General features: G+C 35.7%; 1 protein-coding gene and 2 pseudogenes across 8 annotated transcripts; 2 read left to right on the forward strand and 1 right to left on the reverse strand.

The window, feature by feature from the left end:
* Window positions 1-570: 570 nt before the first annotated feature.
* Window positions 571-16,126, reverse strand: LOC111015287 (uncharacterized). 8 transcript variants are annotated; one of them, XR_015787205.1, is made up of 10 exons: window positions 15,908-16,126; window positions 8,137-8,193; window positions 7,381-8,034; window positions 7,248-7,303; window positions 6,950-7,141; window positions 6,743-6,820; window positions 6,447-6,521; window positions 6,129-6,213; window positions 5,960-6,066; window positions 571-5,753 (listed from the first exon to the last, which is right to left on the reverse strand). XR_015787205.1 is itself a non-coding variant. In XM_088117494.1 (9 exons), the coding sequence occupies exons 5-9, from the start codon at window positions 7,016-7,018 to the stop codon at window positions 6,023-6,025; spliced, it is 351 nt and encodes a 116-aa protein (XP_087973620.1). In that variant the 5' UTR covers window positions 7,019-7,141; window positions 7,248-7,303; window positions 7,381-8,034; window positions 8,137-8,193; window positions 8,349-9,323; the 3' UTR covers window positions 571-6,022. The 8 variants fall into 8 exon arrangements, 1 of the variants encoding a protein (XP_087973620.1); XR_015787206.1 differs by having other exon boundaries at window positions 7,381-8,043; XR_015787208.1 differs by lacking the exon at window positions 15,908-16,126 and adding an exon at window positions 8,349-9,326 and having other exon boundaries at window positions 571-5,411.
* LOC148208874 (amino acid transporter AVT1A pseudogene) lies at window positions 10,336-12,601 on the forward strand (annotated as a pseudogene).
* On the forward strand, window positions 11,505-15,798 carry LOC148208875 (amino acid transporter AVT1A-like; annotated as a pseudogene).
* Window positions 16,127-17,220: the final 1,094 nt, after the last annotated feature.

Here is a 17,220-nt window from a genome sequence, read left to right on the forward strand (position 1 = left end):
ATAACAAAACGAATTTCACGATAAGAACTAAATCGTTACCAACTTTAAATTATAAGGACTAAATTGTTACATATTAAAGTTAATGGACTAAATTGTTATCAATTTGAAAGTACATGGACTAAATCATTACAAACTAAAGTTTAGAGACTAGATTATTATTTTAGTGAAGTAGAGGGACTAAAAATATTTTTTAACCTTTATCGTGGTAAATTGTTTTATTTTCCAAATAAATAAATCCCCAATTCCTACTTTTAGTGAAAAGTAAATTGTAAGAGATCCAAGACTTAGTCATCTAGTTCTAAGTATTTTAAACATTTTTAATCTAATTCAAAAGGCTTCCTAAATGATTAACGTTTACCTAATAACAATTTCTTTTGGTAAAGAACAATCTAGCATAAACATCTTACATAAATATGCATTCAACAATTAAAAGGCAAGTTTACTACAATCAAATGCAATCTCAAACATACCTTTGATCTATCAAATAATAATTAAAATAATAAAATAACAATAATAATAATATAAAAAATAGAGCTGCAATTAGAGTAAACACCGAGACAAAAGCAATACTTGAAGAAAAGATAATAAAAACAAATCATCGTACATCTCAATTACATCTAATAATGACAATAAGATTACATTCAAATCAAAAGATGAATTCCCTCCACCTTCTGGTACAAAATACTTCGTTCTCCTATCCTCAATCACCATCCTCAAGATAAATATTGTAAATCTATAAACAAAAAAAAGGACCTAATTTAACATTTATTTACATAGTATCAATTATTTGCACATTATTATGTCCACAAGTATGCAAAAGTATCATGAAACAAATGGTACCAACAAAAATTCTACAACACAAAGCTAATCTTCATATGAACTGTGGTGTTTGATGTGCAGAGTGGACAAGCATGCAACAAAGGATCAAATTAGGAAAAATGTGAAGCACAGACTATCTTGTACCACCAAATTATTGCAGTCAAGAGCTGGTGTTGTGCTCCAAATTGAATGTATGCAGCTGAGTGAACTTACTGTTTGGAAATACTATAGCCAACCAGCTCGGACAGCTGCAGTAGAATCTCGACTCTAGGCCAACTGTATTACCATCTACAGTTCATCATTATCAGTCTAAGTAATTTTTTTTATATTCGTGAGTATCCGGGCCAGTTTACGCGCACCTTGACTAATTTAACGGAGCAACCGCCTGACCCTACAACATTTGGTGTCGAAAAACACAAAGGAATTACTAATTCCAACGTAGGTGGTCATCATGGCCATCATGGGATTTTAGGCTCGAGGTATCCGAAGAAAGATTATTTATTGCCTTTTCAAGAAAATAGACTGGGTAGTCTTCAATTTCTTCACGATGTTTAGTTGGGTCTAGACATATGCTATAAAAGAAAAGGTGGCTAGAAATACACAAACATGAGTTATTTGGGTGAATGCTAAAAGAGTACTATGAAAAATAGGTCAAAAGTTGCTTAACAAGCCATAATGGTATCTGACGAGGGAAGCTATACTAACAAAAAGTAATTGTTGGAACTAGTTGCGACAATAATGTGGTTTATTTGCCATAAATCGGTAGCTTAAAAACAGTACACATTTATACGAATAGTTTGAGTGAATGTTAGAATTTGTCCTCGAAAAAGGGATCAATGATCTTTACGGGCCTAATGGTTCCCTTCAAAAAAAGTTAAACTAACCGATGCTTAACCAATAACTAAAGGATGTTAGTTTCGAAAAGAAAAAGACAAACAAAGAAGTAACTATTAGTACTTATTTCAGACCAACCAAAATATCGAACCAACAACCATTCTTTTTTAGGTTACTAGAACATAAAGGCAACAAGTATTTTAAGAAAACCATCCTTTCAAAGCAACAAACATTTTTGGACAACCATCATTTCGAGATCACAAAAAATTTGAGGCAACTATTGGTCATATATTTCAAAGAATAGCCAACATATCGTGACAATCATTGGTGCTTTATCTCGAGGCAACCAATAGTTAAGGACAACCGACAGATCAAGTCAACCATTGGTCCTGAATTTAGAGGAACCATTATTTAGGAACAATCGACATATTAAGGCAACCATTAACCCTATATTTTAAGGCAACCAATACTAACGGGCGAGCAACATATTAAGACAACTATTTTGAGACGACCATCATTTCGAATCAACAAACATTTTTAGACAACCATCATTTCGAGATCACAAGAATTTTGAGGAAACTATTGATCATATATTTCAAGTTAACCAATATTTAGGGACAAGGGGCAGAATCGAATGATTGCAATCTCGACAATGAGACAAAGCCAACGTATGATGACAATCATTGATGTTTTATCTCAAGGCAACCGTGTTTAAACAACCGACAAATCAAGGCAGCCATTAGTCCTACAAGAAGAACCAATATTTAGGGACAATCGACATATTAAGGCAACCAATATTAAAAGGCATGCAACACATTAAGGCAACTATTTTGAGACAACCATCATTTCGAAGCAACAAATATTTTTGGACAACCATCATTACGAGATCACAAAAATTTTAAGGTAACTATTCAAGGTCAACCAATATTTAGGGACAAGAAGGGACAAAATCGAATGATTGTGATCTTGACAATGAGACAAAGCCAACATATCGTGACAACCATTGGTGCTCTATCTTGAGATAGTCAATTTTTAGGGACAGCCGACAAATCAAGGCAACCATTGGTCCTACATTTAGAGGAACCAATATTCAGGGACAATTGACACATTAAGGCAACCAATACTAAGAGACAAGCAACATATTAAAGAAACTATTGTGAGACAACCATCATTTCGAGATCACAAAAATTTTGAGGCAACTATTGGTCATATATTTCAAGGTCAACCAATATTTAGGAACAAGTAGGGGTGGAATCGAATGATTGTAATCTCGACAATGAGACAAAACCAACATATTGTGACAATCATTGGTGTTTTATCTCAAGGCAACCGATATTTAGGGACAACTGACAAATCAAGGCACCCATTGGTCCTACATTTAGAGGAACCAATATTTAGGGACAATCGACGTATCAAGGCAACCAATGCTAAGGGACAAGCAACATATTAAAGCAACTATTTTGAGGAAGGTACATCGCAGATGGTAGATGTCTACCAACATGTTTTCAAGGTGTAGAAGTATGCTACCCTTTCTAAAAATTTTATGAATAGTTCCTTGCTAATTACCCGACGATTTTAGGCTCGAGGTATTCAAAGAGGGATTATTTATTGCCTTCTCAAGAAAATGGGCTGGATACTCTTGAATCTTCTTCATACTGTTTAGTTAGGTCTACACATGTGGCTAGAAATGCACATACATGAGTTATTTGGGCGAATGCTAAAATTGTACCGTGAGAAATATGTCAAAACTTGCTTCAGCCCAATGGGTATCTTACGGGGGAAACTATACTAACAAAATTAAGGATGCAAGTATAGCACAATAAAAGCTAACAAGAAAGTAATAGTTGGAACTAGTTGTCATAATATTGCAGCTTATTTGCCATGAATTGGTTGCTTAAAAAGAGCACATTTATACGAATAGTTTGAGTGAATGTTAGAAATGTACTTGAAAAAGGGATCAAGGATCTTTACTGAGACCTAATGGGTTCCCTTCGAGAGTATATTAGTTTCGAAAAAAAGGACTAACAAAGAAGTAACTATTATTACCTATTTCAAGCCAACCAAAATATCAAACAATCCATTCTTTTTCAGATAGCTATCACATCAAGGCAACAAATATTTTGAGACAATCATCATTTCGAGCAACAAACATTTTTGGACGACCATCATTTCGAAATCAAAAAAATTTTGAGGCAACTATTAGTCATATATTTCAAGGTCAACCAATATTTAGGGACAACCAACAAATTGTGACAATCATTGGTGCTTTATTTTGAGGCAACCAATAGTTAGGAACAATTGACAAATCAAGGCAACCGTTGATCATTTAGAAGAACCAATATTTAGGGACAATCGACATATTGAGACAACTACTAATCCTATATTTTAAGGCAATTAATACCATGGGACGACTGACAAGCAACATATTAAGGCAACCATTGATCATTTATTTCGAAGAAATCAAAATTTTAAGACAACCATATTTTTTTGGAGCAATTGTCACTTTAAGGCAACCGATTGGGACAATCGTCATATCGAGGAAACAATTATCTTGTGACAACCATCATTTTTAGGCAACATGTTAAAACTAACTTCTATTATTTATATTCAAAGAGGAGTTACAATATGGTCAAACCCGCCAACTTTCTTAAACTTACTTACTTGATTGTTTGTGTTGGGTTGGGCTCATTTATCTTCTATAAACTAGACCATCTCCATCATCTTCTTAAACATATTAGATCTTTTTAAACATGTTGAATCACCATAGAATTCAAAAGTTCCAGCTGATGTGTTAAGGTAAATATGAAAGGAAAACTAAATACCTTTTATTTTTTATCAATGAGAGAGGGAGAAAATTCATTTTTAGTTTTCCTTCCCTACAAAATGCATTTTTATCAATGAGAGGGGGAGAAAGAGTGGGTAAAGAGAGAAAAAGAAACCTTGATGTCCTTTCCTAGCCTGACCTTCGCTTCTACAGCTATATTTTAAGTGAGTCTAGATTGGTTCTTTTATTTATATAAAAAATAATCATACAACAATTAAACTTAAAGAAATCATAGAGAGATTGGGAAAGAGTACCTGAAGTCGAGAGAAAGATGGAAGGATACAAGTTCCTTTCTTTTAAACTTCTGTACGTATTTGCTATATGTATTTTGTTTTCAATCACTACAAAATGTATTTTTATCAGTGGGAGAGGGAAAACGAGTGAGTCTAGAGAGAGAAACAACCCTAGATGTCTTTTCCTAGCTTACTCTCCCTTCCATATATAGCTATTTTGGGTAAGTCTGAATTGGTTTCTTTATTTACGTAAAAAATAATCATACAACAATTGAAATTTATTTTTTTGAACAATCATTCAACAATTAAACAAGAAGAAAAGAGAGGGATTTAGAAAAATTAGTACCCAGTTGAGAGAGAGAGATGGAAGTGATTATAACTTCCCTTTTCTTTTCAACTTTTGTATGTATTTTCCATATGTATTCTGTTTTCCATCCCTACAAAACACATTTTTATTTGCGAGAGAGTGAGAAAGAGTGAGTAAAGAGAGAAACAAACCTCGATGTCCTTTCCTAGCATGACCCTCTCTTCCATAGCTATATTTTGGGTGAGTCTGAATTGGTTCTTTTATTTACCAAAAAAATAATCATACAACAATTAAACTTGAAGAAAAGAGATTGCGAAAGAGTACCTGAAGTAGATAGAGGAAGAAGATCGAGAGAGAGAAATGGAAGGAATACAACTTCCTTTCTTTTCAACTTCTGCACGTATTAGATATATGTATTCTAATTTCCATCCCTACAAAATTAATTTTTATCACGAGGGAGAAAGAGTGACTAGAGGGAGAGAAACAACTCTTGATGTCCTTTCCTAGTTTGACCTTTTTCCCATAGCTATATTTTGGATGAGTCTTGATTGGTCCTTTTATTTACATAAAAATAAAATCATACAAGAATTATACTTGAAAAAAAGAAGAGAGATTGAGAAAGAGTACCTAAAAGTCGAGTGAAAAAGAAGATCGAGAGAGAGAGAGATGGAAGGATTACAACTTCCTTTCTCTTCAACTTCTGTACGTATTTGTTATATTTATTTTGTTTCCATCCCTACCAAAATGCATTTTTATCGGTGAGAGAGGGAGAAAGAGTGAGTAGAGAGAAAAAAAAAACTTTGATGTCCTTTCCTAGCCTGACCTTTCCTTCCATAACTAACTATATTATGGGTGAGTCTCGATTGGTTCTTTTATTGACCTAAAATATAATCATACAACAATTAAACATGAAGAAAATAGAGAGGGATTGAGAAATAGTACCTGAAGTCAAGAGAGGAAGAAGACCGAGAGATAGATATGGAAGGATTACAACTTTCTTTCTTTTCAACTTTTATACGTATTTGCTATACGTATTGCATTTTCCATGCCTACGAAATGCTTTTTTATTAGTGAGAGAGGGAGAAAGTGCAAGTAGAGAGAGAGAACAAACCTTGATGTTCTTTCTTAGCCTGAACCTCCCTTCCATAGCTATATTTTGGGTGAGTCTGGACTTTGGAGTTGGTTCTTTTATTTACCTAAAAACAATCATGCAACAATTAAACATAAAGAAAAGAGATAGGGTTTGAGAAAGAGTACCTAAAGTTGAGAGAAGAAGAAGATTGAGAAAGAGAGAGATGAAAGGATTACAACTTCCTTTCTTTTCAACTTCTGTGCATATTTACTACATCTATTCTGTTTTTCATTCTTACAAAATGTATTTTTATCAATGAGAGAGGGAGAAAGGGTGAGTAGAGAGAGAGAAACAAACCTTGATGTCCTTTCCTAGCCTGACCCTCCCTTCTACAATTATATTTTGGATGTCTGGATTGGTTCTTTTATTTACCTAAAAAATAATCATACAACAATAAAACTTAAGAAAAAGAGAGAGGGATTGAGAAAGAGTACCTGAAGTCGAGAGAGAGATGGAAGGATTACAACTTCCTTTCTCTTCAACTTCTGTACGTATTTGCTTTATGTATTCTATTTTAGTATTTTTCATCCCTGCAAAATGCATTTTTATCGGTGAGTGAGGGAGAAAGTGCAAGTAGAGAGAGAGAAACAAACCCTTATGTTCTTTCCTAGTCTGACCCTCTCTTCCATAGCTATATTTTGGGTGAGTTTGGATTTGGTTCTTTTATTTACCTAAAAAGTAATCATACATTAATTAAACTTCAAAAAATGAGAGGGATCGAGAAAGAGTACGTGAAGTTGAAGGGGGAAGAAGATTGAGAGAGGTAGATGGAAGATAACAACTTTTCTTTTCACATTCACCTTCACCACCTGTAAATAAACCCTTATGTACGTATTGGCTATGGTGAGTAAAGAGAGAGAAACAAACATTGATGTCCTTTTCCAACACGACCCTCCCTTCCACTGCTAGATTTCGGGTGAGTCTGGAGCCTTGAAAAAATCATATGATAATGACTCTTTCTAGCATCATCCATCAATGTTTGACCCAAAGACCTGAAATAGAATTACATGCATGTTTCTTCCCAAAAAAAAAAAAGGAAAAAAGAAAAATGGAGCAAAACTAATGCAATGCACACACCCTTGGCTAGTAAGCATGTACCTGGAAGTTATTGATAACTAATTATAGCTTGCTTCTTACCTGTACATGATGCAAACCTAAAGGTACAACAATTAAAAAGTAAGCTAAAGTTATCTTACCTATCTCCAAATAGTAGAGACTTGAATTATCTTACCTATCTCCAAATAGTAGAGACTTGAATTATATCGTTCTTATTGAGCTGATAGTCAATTCAACAACATATGCACTCAAAAGCTATAACCTAGAGTTTTCAACAACCAGTACCTAGGGAATCAAAAGTAAAAAATCCATGTTAGTCTATTTTTGCTCATTTTGTTCACTGGATTTTCTTTTGGTATTCTCTGTATATATTCTTTCATTTAACTTAATGAGAGCAAAGCAACATGCTTACCATCGGTTTCCTACTCCACCTCGTCTCCATACAATATTTTTCAATCCAGCTGAGGGGTTATTATAGAGCTAAGAATATAACAGGATAATGCTGATAGAACTTTGTAACTAACAGATGATTATGTATAGCAAGAAATTAACTTAAAACATAGCAGGGTACCTAAATTATCATCTAGAGCATCATTCATTGACTGTTAGAGAAGCATAGAAATGTAAGTTGACACAATATTAAAGGAAGAACAAAGATAGAGCTGAATATAGAATCTCTTTCTCAAATATGTATTTCAATCGTCAAACCGATGTGCATTTTTTATTTCGTAGATGCTATAAATGTATAATGTATTCATTCGTACCTTGTGAATTTCTAAAATATCGCCCCAGCTTTGCGAAGCTCAACCATGTACAATGAAGGAGCAACCTGAAAAATCTGGAGACTTTTTAAGACAACTAATATCGTTTCCCATTATTTGTTTACTTGACAGGCATTAAGAAGACGATGGGGCAAAGTGAATAGGAGCACCTCTGTTGCCACTGATAAATGACCTTTACGTTCAATTTTTCCCCCTTGGAGCTTCATCTATGATAGACAAGATATACATTTTAAGTCAAAAAACAGTTTGGTAAGCTACGGATGATTCTATAAAGATTCAAATTATTTGGCCTTAAATAGTTGATACCTTCATCTAATAGCTAAACTCTACCTTCCATAAATTTTAATAAAAAAATACAAACCTTGAAGTTGTTATCTTCAACATCAAAACCCAAAGGAACTGCAGTCTTCCCAATCTTGGAAATGAGAAACGATCTCATCTGCACCGGCTAACGTTAACCCATGGCCGGCCCTTTGGAATTGATCCCTCTTTTAAAAACCAGCCATCATTCTTTAAGGGAGGAGACAGTAATTACTGGCAATTACTTCTCTCCAAAGCACTTCCTTTTCCATCAAGACTCTCCTGCCCCACTTAGTTAATATGGCAGTGTTTTTAACCTCCAAGCTCCCCACCCCTTCTCCTCCTAAGCTGGTCGGGAACATAGCCACTTCCTAGCAGATCGGGTTCGGCCTCCTCCTTCCTCTCCCCCTCTCCAGAAAAAAACCTCTAATAATCCTCTCCAACCATTTAATGATTTGAACAAGGGATTTAGAAAGTGACAAATAATAGAGCGGGATGCTAGTGAGTACTGAATTTATTAATGTCAATCTCCCCCCTCTAGAGAGAAGAGTGGATTTCCAGCTAGCCAATTTCCTAGCAACCTTCTCCACCACAAACTCCCAAAAAACAACAGAGTTTTAGGTCTTCCACCCAGGCCAGAGGCATGCCAACATAAGATAAAGGCCCAGGGCCAACCTTGCAGCCTCACCTCAAAGCCATGGACTAACCTTCCTCTTCTTACACATTCAGCCCAGTCACCACGGATTTTTCCAAATTAATTTTTCATGCCTGAAATTACCTTAAAACAAGATATCATCTCCTTAAGGTTGGCAAGCATCTCCCCCTTATCTGCTGAAAGATCAACATGTCGTTTGCAAACTGGAGATGGTTAACATGTGTTTCATGGGCCACCACTTTAAAGCCTCTCAAACACCCTTCACTGATTCCTTTTTCCAACATTCTACTTAACACGTTAGCAACTAGAACAAACAGAAACGGTGCCAGGGGACCTCCTTGCCAAGGCCTCTTTAAACTTTCCTCTTGGCCTTCCATTAGTTAGTATTGAAAATGAAGTATCTGATACACAAACATTTATCCATGAAATCTATTTTTTCCCGAAACCTTTTTTATAAAGTACTTTGAGGAAATCCCAATCAATCATATCGCATGCCTTCTCAAAGTCTAACTTGAGGACCCACCCTCTTTTCTTCTTTATCAAGTACTCATCTACTAAGTAATTAGCAATAAAAATGGGGTCCAGGATCTGCCTTCCTTGGACAAAAGTCGCTTGGTACTGATTGATTGTCATGTCATCACCTCTTTTAATCTTCTAGCCAGAACTTCAGCCACCAACTTGTAAATGCTTGTGACTAAGCTAATAGGTCTGAGCAACCTTGAAGCTTTCTTTGGGATAAGGCACAAGTAAGATTCATTCACACATGAGTTTAGGATGCCTCTTTGAAAAAGTCTTAGAACACCTCAAATATGTCTTCTTTGATGATGTTCCTTTCTTTGTAAAAAATTCTCCTATGAACCCATCCGGGCCAAGATACTTATTTGCTCCCAACTCGTTCACTACCTCTTTTATCTCTTCTTCAGCAAAGGGAGTTTCCAAATTTTGGCTGAAATCTTGTGAGATAGGCTTCCAATCAAGATTTGAGGGCGAAATCTTCTACCCTTGTTCTTGGAATACAACTTATTAAAAAAAAGATATGAATTCCTCAATAATCTCATCTTCCTCTGGAAGACTCCCTCCATCCACATTTTGGATTTCAGTGATCAAATTCTTTTTAGCTCTGGCACTAACATGCCCGTGAAAGAATTTAAAGTTGGAATCTCCTTCGACTAACACACTATCGAGCCAACCATTTGACATATTGACCAAACCATTGCTCGTTTATTTTGAGGCAACCAATATGTAAAGACAACCGACATATCGAGCCAACCATTGCTCTTATATTTCGAGGCAACCAATACTTAGGGTCAATATTGATTGCCTCAGAATAAATGACCAGTTTAGGGACAATTCCAAAATTCCCGCCTGCACCTTCCACTTCCCTCCTTTGACTATGGCCGAGAAGCGAAGCGATCCTGATTCTGAGTTCTTTGTCGACCATAATGACTGTGGCGACAACGACATTAAGCTCAGAAAAAACACGAAAAATCATAGCAACAGCTGTTACAACGGTAGAGATGACGCTGCGAACGGCCTCGAAGGTTGGAGCTCCACCTTTACTTCTCAACAATGGCCTTATTGAGAGACAACAGATTCTTATATAATCATAGCTTCACAAAATTTTGGAATGTTTTGTAGTCCAAGTTTATTGCAACCAAGCTTTCAGAATCATAGTACAAGTAGTCTAGACATGGACGCAAAGGCTTCTTTATTATCTTATTTTGGTGGAGCTGGTCAAAATGAGGATTTGGATAAGATCTCAAGAACGCAATCATTAAGGTTAGAGAGAGCCTCCTTTTCTAAGCAACTGACCGGTGAATTACCTATTGGTCACGGTTGTAGCTTCACACAAACTATCTTCAATGGAATTAATGTATTCGCTGGAGTAGGACTTCTCTCTACACCATATACTATAAAAGAAGCTGGGTGGGCTAATTTGGGAGTACTAGTTTTTCTGCCATTGTGTGTTGTTATACAGTCTCACTTATGAGGTACTGCTTCAAGAAGAGAGAGGGAGTCGAACATACCCAGAATTAGGAGAAGCTGCCAATGGAAAATTTGGACATCTTTTTGTCTCCATCATTTTATATGTGGAATTATATAGTTATTGTGATGAATTTATCTAGGTAGGAGACGGTCTAACCAAATTATTCTTGAAGCATCGTTGAGTGAGGGTGGTATCCAGTTAGACTCTATGCATCCTTTTGGAATTTTAACTACATCGATCATTTTGCCCACTATTTGCCTAATAGATCTCCGTGTGATCTCATAGTTGTCAGCTGGTGAGGTCCTTGCAACCATCGTAATAGTCCTGTGCATAATTTTTCTCGGTGCATAATTTTTCTTGGTACAATTGGAAGCATAGGGTTTCATCAAACTGGTCAAGTTGTAAATTGGAAGGGTATTCCTTTTTTCTACACAGTTGCTAGGTTCTCTTGAAATTCCACAGCATTCAAATAGAATAAGGCAATTAGAAGACTGAAATTGATCTTGTTGTAGTTTTACTTAACTACACTATACCACACAAATGAACATGCGGAATGTAGAGTTGAAGAATGCACCATGTTTAGCCTTGTTCTAAGAGTGTGCTTGTGCATGCTCTGGTTTATGCTTGTACTTGTAATCGTGATGAAACAAAGGCCCTCTCAATCTGTGGTAGGAGCTCGAAATTTTCCTGCAACGACTAGCCAATGTTGTGGGCCTCTTCCAGTGGCATGTCTCCAGGCAGAACAATGTCGACCTTGACAAAGTAGTGAGACCCAAATGTCGGACTGTGTCAAGCATCTGATGGCCTTGTGATGGTTCCAACATAGGTAGGTCAGTTTCAGCAGATACTCGGGGGCAACTGATCTTCCGACAAGGGAGTTCACGTTTTCCAATACTATCATCGACAAGGTGATAATGGTGTATAAAGCTAAATAATTGCTCCAAGAGGGTCCATCCAGCCATTTATATAATTGGCGAGGAGTGCGGGGACAAGGCTGATAGCATTGGTGACCACATCAAAGAAATGATCTTGTGCATACACTTTGATTATCTCATTGGTGAAAGCGCAGGCAGCAATAAACAACAAAGAGTAATTGCAATGAACAACAAAGAGTAATTTCAAATTTTCACCAAAGTAACTGAAAGCAAAATACCACAACCCGTCACTCTTGCTCCTTGGTTAACTTGAAATCAATATCATCTGATAATAGAGTTTGAGTTGACTCCAAAATTATCTGTAATCCAAGAGTTGCCATGACAGAGGCAAAAACAAGAATACCCAAAAGCTGCATACGTTCTTTCCCAACGGGATACTAGTACGAGTTTGGTGTTTGCATGGAAAATGCAGAAACCATAGGATGAAAGCAGATAAAAGAACAAGAAGGGAATCCAGTGTGAATGAAATTATAGCTAGGGATCCACTTCTGACAGATGCATAGCTTTAGCTGCAAACAAAACCATATTGACAACATTTGATATTCTGATGCAAATGTTTCACTCTTAGCTAACTTTTCACGTTCTTCCTTCAACATTCCAGCATCTCATTAAATCTCTCAAGCATTTCTACCCGCTGTTGATAGTACTCAGCCACGTAATCTTCAGGACTCAAAACACTAGCCAAGGCAATCATGGAGACCACAAGGTAGTAGTTTCCTCTCCTTGTGCTCTGGAGACAACTGAAAGCTATCGAAGTTCAAGCACCAATCGCCAGCGCTAGACTGCAGCAAGACGTGCTCTCCTCGTCCTTCTCGAGGGAAACAACAGGCTGCACCATTTATGCAATTGGTGCGTACAAATTTTGCAAGGGACCAATAATATGCTTCATTTTGTGTGTTCTTTTCTTTTCTTTTTTTTTTTGGTGGGGTTTGCAGTCGTGGGATTTTGTTGGACCAAAATTCGTTATCCCATATATCTTTGAAACATGCCAAAACACGCTGTTACCTCTAAAGTTGCAGTGCCGACAACAGTTTCACCAATGTTGATGAATCCATTGGCAAGAAGTATAGAGGAGCTACTACCACCTAGAATTTTAGATAACCACTGGTGTTTCATTCTTCTAAGAACAACACTAGAACACCACTTTTGTTTCTTCTACTGCATAGCTTTCCCTCTGCCCTTTTTTGGTCTTGTGATGACTTTAATTGACTCATTTCTAAGCATACTCGTGGTGGTAATAATATCAACAATGTGTTTTTTAAAAATCATGGGAAGGGAAGCTACAAAGCACGACCCTCTATACATATTCTTCTTTGTCAGAGATTCCAAGAGTTATTTATTGTATAATTCATGTCTGCAACCCTTTGGCATCAAACTTTTGGCTTTCGATATTGTATGTCATCATCTTTATTTGTATGCTTAACTAATACTTAAGGACAGCCATTGATCCTATATTTCGAGACAACCAACATTTCGAAGCAATCATTGCTCCTTTATTGTGAGGCAATCAATATTTAGGAACAACTTACGTAACGATGGCAATCATTGGTCCAATTACTTCGAGAGAACTAATAGTTAGGGACTACCGTTAAGGCAACCATTTGTTCCTTTTTTTGAGGCAACTAATATTTAAGGACAACCGACATGTTAAGACAACTTGGTACAATTATTTCGAGGGAACCAATATTTAGGTTCATTTGAACTATCGACACAACCATTGCTCGTTTATTTTGAGGCAACACCAATGTGTAGGACAACCAACTTACAAGGCAACCATTGGTCGTTAATTTCGAGGCAACCAATATTTCGGGACAACTGACATATCGAGGAAACTACTGGTTCGATTATTTTTATGAAACCAATATTTAGGATTATTAGACATCGACACAACCGTTGTCATTTATTTTGAGGCGACCAATATGTAGGGACAACCGACATGTCGAGGAAATTATTCCTCTTATATTTCGAGGCAACCAATATTTAGGGACAACCGACTTATCGAGACAACCATTGGTCTTTTATTTCGGGGCAACCAATATTTAGGAACAACCGACTTATTGAGGCAACTATTGGTCCGATTATTTCAAAGGAACCAATATTTAGGTTCATCTGACATATTGATGTAATGATTGCTTGTTTATTTTGACCCAACCAATATGTAGGGACAACCGACATGTCGAGGAAATCATTCCTCTTATATTTCGAGGCAACCAATATTTAGGGACAACCGACTTATCGAGACAACCGTTAGTCTTTTATTTCGGGACAATTAATATTTAGGGACAACCGACTTATTGAGGCAACTATTGGTCCGATTATTTCAAAGGAACCAATATTTAGGTTCATCTGACGTATTGATGCAATGATTGCTTGTTTATTATGAGCCAACCAATATATAGGGACAATCGACATGTCGAGGAAATCATTCCTCTTATATTTCGAGGCAACCAATATTTAGGGACAACTGACTTATCGAGATAACCATTAGTCTTTTATTTCGGGACAACCAACATTTAGAGACAACAAACTTATTGAGGCAAGTATTGATCCGATTATTTCAAAGGAACCAATATTTAGGTTCATCTGACATATTGATGCAATGATTGCTTTTCTTTTTTTAGCCAACCAATATGCAGGGACAAAGTCGAGGAAATCATTCCTCTTATATTTTGAGGCAACCAATGTTTAGGGACAACCAACTTATCGAGACAACCATTAGTCTTTTATTTCGGGACAACCGACTTATTGAGGCAACTATTGGTCCGATTATTTCAAAGGAACCAATATTTAGGTTCATCTGACATATTGATGCAATGATTGCTTGTTTATTGTGAGCCAACCAATATGCAGGGACAACCGACATGTCGAGGAAATCATTCCTCTTATATTTCGAGGCAACCAATATTTAGGGACAACCAACTTATCGAGACAACCATTAGTCTTTTATTTCGGGACAACCAATATTTAGGGACAACCGACTTATTGAGGCAACTATTGGTCCGATTATTTCAAAGGAACCAATATTTAGGTTCATCTGACATATTGATGCAATGATTGCTTGTTTATTGTGAGCCAACCAATATGCAGGGACAACCGACATGTCGAGGAAATCATTCCTCTTATATTTCAAGGCAACCAATATTTAGGGACAACCAACTTATCGAGACAACCATTAGTCTTTTATTTCGGGACAACCAATATTTAGGGACAACCGACTTATTGAGGCAACTATTGGTCCGATTATTTCAAAGGAACCAATATTTAGGTTCATCTGACATATTGATGCAATGATTGCTTGTTTATTTTGAACCAACCAATATGTAGGGACAACCGACATGTCGAGCCAACCTCTAAATCATAACCAACCACCTCTTACTGAAACTAGCGAGTAATTAGAGTATGCTGAAAGGTTTATCGAAAACATTCACCCATCCACGATTCCATAAAATATCTCAAAATGGCAATAAAAATTGAAGTAAAAACAGTCAGCACCATCATGTCCATCAATCAAAAAATAATTTGTAAGTTGATTTATTGATTTGGTTACTTTGCAACAAATCCAACAGGATGTAAGGGACACCAAAACGAAAATCCACCAGTTTCTTGTCCTGGGCAAAATCAATTCCAACGTTGCTCTCAGAATCCAACAATGCATGACCAAAACACGCATTCTAAATTCGAAACAAGATATTCGACTACCAAATTTGAAATTACCAAAGAGAGCCATGTTATTCTACCACCAATGTATAACAAATCATGAGATCGTTTGAAAGAAAGACGCCTTGAAAATAAAAGAACAAAAACTCGATTGAGGACAATTAACGAATAGACCCCATCAACAATTTGCCGATCGATAAACCCTACCGAATTAAACTTAAATCCATCAACAGAATCACGATGCCTTCAAATATTCTCTATATCCCCCGTTCGAACTTCTTATGCAATCACTCAGAAATCAACCAAACAAAGATAGGAGAATTGACGAACTGCACCCCAATATGTATCAAGAAGCGCAACAATAAGAGTGAATGGGGGAAAAGTACCTTCAAAAACAGAAGATCGCGGGGTGAAAAACCCTAGGGGTAGGAGTCGAGCGCCGAGGATCAATGAGGAGTCGGATCGAAATCGGAATCGGAAAAAGAAGAAGAAAAGGGATGAGACTGGGAGAGAAGAAGCGAGACGCAAACCCTAATCTTCTCCACTTTCCCTGATCTGATCGTTATTTAGGCTCTCACTTTCTCTCGATTTTCCAATTTTGCCCTCAAATTTCCCGCGCATTGCAAAGTTGAAAGTTCCCCGTACGCTCCACTGGACAAAGTCGTTTATCTTTTAGTTTTATTTTGGAAAAAGGAAAATATTTTGTAAAATATCTGATCGTGGTGAGAATAAGATTATTCTAATTAAGTATCTCTTAATAGTCATTAATAAGGGACAACTTCTTCCTCACTATCGTTACAACTAAAATAGATAAATATAAAAAAAAATTTAAATAATGAGTTTTCGAATATTAATGGTATTAAAAAGTTAAATAAAACAGTAAAATAAAGTTTAATTCTCTAAATATAAATATAAATATTTTTAATTGACCTCTGAAATAATTTTATAGTTGATAATTTATATGCATTAAAAATTAATAATATTTAATAAATATCTCCTATCCTTATAATACATATTCATGTTTACAAAATATATAAATGATGTATTTATAACAAAGATATTAATAGTAAATATAATATTAATTCATTGCAACATCTTTCTTGATGATATAGAGAAGTATATTGAAGTTAGGAGCATAAAAATTTTCATTATTATGTGTCATTTTTTAATTTAATTTTTTAAGTAAAACTCTTCAACATCATATAATATTTAAATATATAAATAAAATATTAGATAAAACATGGAAATGTATAACACGATATATTTTTTAAGGAAACAAAAACGTTGTTTTATAAAATTATTTTATATAAGTTATAAATAAAAAAACAAGAAATATGAAACGTAAAGAAGACCGTTACTGATTGCTCCCGATTATCGGACTTGATTTAAAATTTAAACCCTTTTTTGAATTTTCTAGGACCGACAATCGAAATGTCATTCGTATTTTATGTTGGAAAGGCCCTCATTTATCATGGGTGGTAAGTCGGATAATAAAAAGATAAATTAGCTCCAAAATTAGATTTAGTAATTAACTATGCAAATCATTAAATGGGCGGTCGAATTAAAAGTAGGGCTAGTAAGCTGGTTTAAATCGTAAAGGTGTATATATATATATATTTGAGATTTCGAAGTTTTATTTCTAGTTTGTTCCTTTAAATTTTTAGAATTATAAATATATTATTTATACAGGTCAAAACTT

This window comes from Momordica charantia (assembly GCF_013281855.1).
Source record: "Momordica charantia cultivar OHB3-1 chromosome 9 unlocalized genomic scaffold, Mcharantia_2.0 BLBB01000009.1, whole genome shotgun sequence".
NCBI classification, from domain to species: Eukaryota; Viridiplantae; Streptophyta; class Magnoliopsida; order Cucurbitales; family Cucurbitaceae; genus Momordica; species Momordica charantia.